The sequence below is a fragment of the Gallinula chloropus genome, assembly GCF_964237585.1.
Source record: "Gallinula chloropus genome assembly, chromosome: 3".
Lineage (NCBI taxonomy): Eukaryota > Metazoa > Chordata > Aves > Gruiformes > Rallidae > Gallinula > Gallinula chloropus.
Window position 1 is genome coordinate 15,031,397 of NC_140087.1, and position 6,000 is coordinate 15,037,396.

Genomic DNA, 6,000 nt, shown 5'->3' on the forward strand with positions numbered 1-6,000 from the left:
GGGTTTAAACATCCCGGGGCTCTTACTGCCCTGGGCAAGGAGAAGGACCAAGTGTCCGAAAACACAAGTGAACAGTTATTCACATGTTAACTGATGGTTAACAGCTCTTAATGGCTTATTGATTCGGCTCTAAGGAGCTGGGATGCCCCCAGGGAGGTAAAGGAGAAGAGAGGAGGGCTACGAAAACGTGGTAGCGTGGAGGCTGAGGCCGGTCCCGGGCCGTCCGCCTTGTCCGGCAGCCGGGGATGGAGAGGCGGCTCGGCATGGCTGTGGATCTGCCGAGCTACTTGGTCTTCCTGGGGAGCCGCTGCCCAGGGTCTGCTCTTACACGGGAGAAGTCAATCGGGAAGCTACGAAACGTGATACCCGATAACGAAACGCATCTGCCAGCGGTCACGTATATTGGTTTTGCACGGTGCCAAGTGATAAGGAAAAGGTTTCCATCACACTTAGCGCAGCAGAGAGACAAATACTAGGCTGCTGCTTTTCTCCCTCGTCAAGCTGGGACTTGTCCTTTTATCTGCAGCAAGGGTTCAGATCTGTTCTTGATTGAAACCCTCGGGTACAGTGGGCACAAGCCTGACCCTCAGCGTTTCCTGCGCTTGCTTACGGGAAGCTATTCAGAAAGGGCAAGGGACGGAGCTTGGCCGCATGCCCCATGAAGCAAGGTGTCATTTAGGAAGGACGCCTGGTGTAATGCCCAAATACCACGTTGCCCTACTCCAGCAGCAGCAGGCAGGCGTCCAGATGCCTGAGTGAGTGCCGCTGGGAAGGGAAATATGCCATCGCACCAGCCTCTCCCCGTGTTTGCTCCATAAGTCGCAGGCAAAAATAACCCCCCGCATTTGACAGGTAACCCAGGCGGCTCGACGTCCCTGTGTGGTTGCTAAAAGGTAGCTTGAGAGCAAGAAAGAGAGAGAGAAAGGACATGCTGGCTAGTCCCAACAATGAGAGAAGCCGTGGGAAGGACAATACGAATCCATGGTGGTTAATTTGCACAGGAGGAATGCGGGGGCTGGAGCTCTGGCAGGCTTCAAGCTCTCCCCTGTTGCCATAGTGCTGCTGGCTGAGGAAGAAGAGCGGGGGCTGGCAGGCTGCCTTCTGGAGGGAATCTCCTCAGCTCTCGCTTCTCCTCGGGAAGGACTCCACAGGAAGGCACGGCATCCCGTCCTCCTGGTCGAAAAGACATCCCGAAGGGACAGATAGCACAGGAAGTCGGAGGGGGCGGCCGGGAATTCCCCTCTCAGAAATAAGCAAAGCTTTTCCACATCTCATTCTCCGCTCCTTCCCGCCTCCCCATCATGTCCTACCTTACACAGAGGCAGAGATGTCAGCCTCTGGGGAAGGAGCAGGAGTTCTCTCTCGCGGTCAGTCACTGCATACCTGGACGGGGCTAAATGCAGACACAGAGCTGTGCAACAGGCCCGGCTGAGCAGAGCAGAAGTCTTCCGTGCTCTCTCTTACGTCTAACGTTTCTCATACTAAAATAAACTGACCAGCTGTTCCCTATGTACTTCTAAGGCTCAGAGATGGGTTGGCCACAGTTCTTTTGAAAGACAATAAAAAGCATGCCATGACACGGAAGCGGACTCGGACATTTCTGCTACAAACAATGGAGCGAGCACAACCTGTCCACCGGCTATGGGACCAGGAGGCAGTTGGGAAATGAAGTTAAGCCTTCATGCAAGCGTGACCATGTCTCTGGGCTCCGGAGCCCCGCTGCATCACCCTTGAGTCTCGGGATTGTTATTCTAATCATTACCAAAACGCTGATCTCCAGGGCTCTCTCTTTAGGTACAGTGGGCTAACAGTTCAGAACGAGTGCTGATCTAAAGGATGAAAACTCACCTCTTCCTAATGGTGTGGCCGGGAAGATGCTTGTTTACATAGCTACCCTTGAAAGTAACTCTGACTTTCTGACTCCTAAAGACCGACCCTCGGCACTAGTTATGAATCTCGGTTCACAGACGGACAGACAGACGGACAGAGGCAGATGACAGGCAACCCTAGCACTGATTTCACGGCCATGCTTATGGATCATACTGAATGCAAAATGAACCCCGCAATGATATACGGACCCGTTTAGCCATGTCCAAAGAAACAAGCATTCCTGAAGACGGTTGCTAAGAGCAACGTGCCTTAAGCACCACCTTTAGACCAGATGGAAGCAAAAAATACGAACTACTAGCAATTCAACACACGAGCTCAGTACAACCTAGTGACTTTTTAATCATCACCCACCTTCCCCTTCCTATAAAAGTGTGTGCAGGGGACTGTGGTGATTTTAAACAAAATTAGATACAAGCCAAGCCACTACTACTCCCAGGAGAAAGCAAGAGCTTTCTGTGCCCCGCAGAAACGGATGCAACGGCTGCTAGAGCTTTTCGCGGTCAGCGCGAACGCGGGAGCTCCGCGCTTCCTCCCCCCAGTCGTGCTACCGGTAAGCACAGAGGATGTCGCTTGTCTGGGAAAGCAACTTTCGGCCTTCCCCCTCCGCCGCTCCCCACCGCGTCTCGCCCGTGGGGCGCTACGCTCCGCCCGCGGTGCTCGGGCGGCCCGGAGGGCGCGGGGGTCCCGCCGTGGATCGCCCCAGAGGATCTCCCCGGACAGCACAGCCCCCACCTCTCGGACCTGCGGTTAACTTTCATCTCCGTCCTGCCCTTCCGTCCTGCGAAACTTCTACCGGGCATGCAGAGGCTGAAATTTCCCCCTCGCTTGCTTGCGCGTACACACGTACACAGGCGCGCATACACAGGCAGCGCTGTTAAGGTTAGTTTCACGGTTCAACTGGGATAGCCTGTAAAACCGCTTTACGTTCCTTGACACTTCATCCTGACCTATGACACTTCCTTTTTTTTTTTTTTCCTTTGGGGGGCGGGGGAGAGGAGATGGAACACAACAACAACTTATACAACTTTCCTCGCATAGGGAAGCTGTGGTTTTGAAACGTGTCACAAAAGCTCTTTCACGACCACCGCTCAAGCCATAAATCATCTGTTCTCTAACCCCAAGCGCTACTGAAGTGGCAAGTAACGAGGCAGGGGCTAGACGCTCACATCACAGCGTCGCGCCCACATGGGATCGGCTCGGGTGGACCGGAGGCGGGTGGCCGAAACTTAACCACTAGTTGACAGGTTTTTTAATTGATCAAGCACCGTATTAGCCACGCTTTCCACTACTATGGAAACAAAAAAGGTACATTACAAAGAAGCCATGCAAGCCGCGCAGAGCCTTAGGCAAACGCGTTTGCCAGTCACTTTTCTCTCTATTGTTATTATAATTATCGTCATCATCGTGCCGTTACTACGGCTACAATGAGCTGCAGCGACAGGAGGAAAAAAAAGCCCAAACCACAAAACCCACAGCAATCCATCCCTCCGGGTGCAAAATAAAGAGAGACTTTGGTGCCTGACTCCGACAGCACGTTCCAGCTCTCTCCCTGCACCCCCTTCTGAGTCAATCCTACGTATATCGCTTTCAAGCTTAAACGCACAATGAAAAAAGTGTCGGGAAATCTTACCAAATCTTAATACATGTGTGGTTCCTTGAGAATATCCAATCCACAGTAAGCAAAGAAGGAGTCTAATGGTGCATCTGAAGACTGGATTAGTTAGAATAGGGGAAATAATCTTCATGATGTTTCTATGCACACACGCGCTGCCTTACTTCCCCCTTCTAAGCCGTCAGGTTTCCCGGTAGGGTGAGAATGAGGATACGTAAACTGATGGCCCTCAGAAACGATCACGGCATGGTCACAGAGAGAGCAGAGTCTACGCTTCCTAAACCCATTAGCAATCCCTGCATGTTCTTCATTCACTGCGCCAAGGAGCAACCTTCAACTGCAAGGAATGGTGGGACATCCATGTTAGTCGGGGGAGAATCCTTGAGAAATCCAAACACACACAATGTCCAGCCGAGTAAACCTGGGAGGCAAGAAAGGAGGAAAATCAATAGGTAATCCAGCTCGAGAAATCGCTGAGGTATCGCCACATAGCGAGAGTCAATGAGCACCAGCCGTTTTACTGGCGAAGCTTTTACCGTGCTCCCATTCTACTGCACTGCCGCACAGCTTCTGACGCGAAGCCAAGATTAAGTGAGAGAAATTGAGATAGCTCTTCTCTTCTTAAGGCTGTCTGCCAGACAGCCTTCCCAATTTCTATTATGCAACCGATCTGATCTCCTAGCGTTGTCGGGGGTGGAGGGGGTGGGGGGGTGGGGGGGCTGCGGGGGTTGGGGGTCGGGGGGAGAAGCGCTTGGTTTTATTTACATGCTTCTAATTGTTATTAGTATTTCAGTTGTTCGGAGCAATAGCTATAAGGGTCTGTAGCGGGGAGGGGGCGAGTGGGCTATAGGGGAGAAGGGAATCGCTTGTGTAAAAATCAATTCATGCATTTTAATAGCTGACTGCCTGAGTCGAAATCACTTAGCTTTAGAGTTGTGAAAGAGGAGGCTGACGATAAAGTCATGCAGGTTATCAGAGCAACGTTTATGCTTAAATTAAAAAATCCACTCCGTGATATTAACATTCACTGCTACTCACGTTAATGCATGAAGTAGGGGCAATGTGATGGCTTGTATACTGACTGTCCTTAGGAACTTGCTCCGGACCCAGCGATTACGGAGCATCGCCTGCTTTTGTAAGGTAAACAGGAATCGGCAGCGCTAGAACAGCCTTGTTGAATGCACAGACCTGTGCATTGAAATTTCAGTGTTGCTTAAAAGGCAGTAACTTGGGGATTTACTAGTTTGTGTTTTGCACTTCATTCTGCCACTCTGCTTTCCTTTTACTCTAGTATTAGGAAAACATTGTTGTTCCTCCCTATACTGAAAGATCTATGTAGTTTGTAATTTTGCAGTCCTCAGTGAGAACAATAGCACTTCTCAGTTTGATAACGGGATACTGAGTTTGTATTTGCAAATGAAGCCCCAGACTTTTGTCTTTTGACCAGGTGTTCCAAAGAAGATAAACCCACTCTGTGGACTACTTCAGATTTTCCTTGGAAACGCAATTAGTTGGGTGCCTGTATCCATTAAAATACATTGAACCAGTAGACTGTCAGACTTTGCAATCTAAGTGATGCTTTTGCTGAACCTACTTAAGCTTTATTACAAATATTAAATGATAATTCCTATATTCCCCACCAGGAAAATGAATTCATTTTATTCTGCATTCTGCCTACAGACATCTTTTGTCTCCTTTATCTCTCTCCCTGCCTTTTATTACTAAAGAAAATATCACTGAGAGACTTCCCCCACAGATACATACAGATGAACACAGAATAAACCTGACTTTACAGAAATAAATACTGATGATGCCAGGCTAATGAGAACACTGTGGAATCTATCAGAAGTAGAGCACAGCAGAGGTGAGTTACAGCTTGTTCTTAAATAACATCTGTGCATTGTGAACATGTAAATAAGTAAAAGCATTTAAATTATAACCTGTAATGTTGGTGCTCTGTATCCCTAAAAGTGTTAGTAATTCACTGTAACTTTTTGTCATTATGGCTTACTGATTTCCTCTGCACGCATTTACTTAAAACACTGTAAAACGCTGATGAAAAGAAAAGTACATTCTGAGAGGGGATTATTAAACATCATTGATTTTTTTCCCCTTTAAGATGGAGGCATAACTGCAGTGTCAAAAATAAGTATCATGAATGGCTAGTTCTGCAGTCTAGCAGGGAATTCAATCAGACGATTTGACTATTGGAGCACTTTAAAAAGAACACCTAGTGTTAAAAGCAAGGATATCTAGCGACTCCTTCAGTTCACACTTAGAATATCTCCCAGTAAAAACGGAGAGCAGTGCTTTTTCTTGTCTTTTCTGTTTCGCTTATTCTCTTTTACTCGTTCATATTTTATCTTAATTCAAGGAGAAATAAACCCGACCAACGTGAATATTGTGAACCTTCATTGCCTCCCTCCTCTTTCCCCTGGTGTTGCTGAAATAAAGGACATCAGGCATCTTTAGATACTTTTCAATCTGTGAATACTTAG

General features: G+C 48.4%; 1 protein-coding gene across 1 annotated transcript in view; it reads right to left on the bottom strand.

Moving 5' to 3' along the window:
• GRIK2 (glutamate ionotropic receptor kainate type subunit 2) overlaps positions 1-3,635 on the bottom strand; it is a gene marked incomplete at both ends in the record, with an annotated part of 375,780 nt that extends 372,145 nt beyond the window's left edge. Inside the window, one exon of the mRNA XM_084262244.1 lies at positions 3,521-3,635. Coding sequence (XP_084118370.1) covers positions 3,521-3,635 — 115 coding nt within the window. The remainder of the gene's footprint in view (positions 1-3,520) is intronic.
• Positions 3,636-6,000: the final 2,365 nt, after the last annotated feature.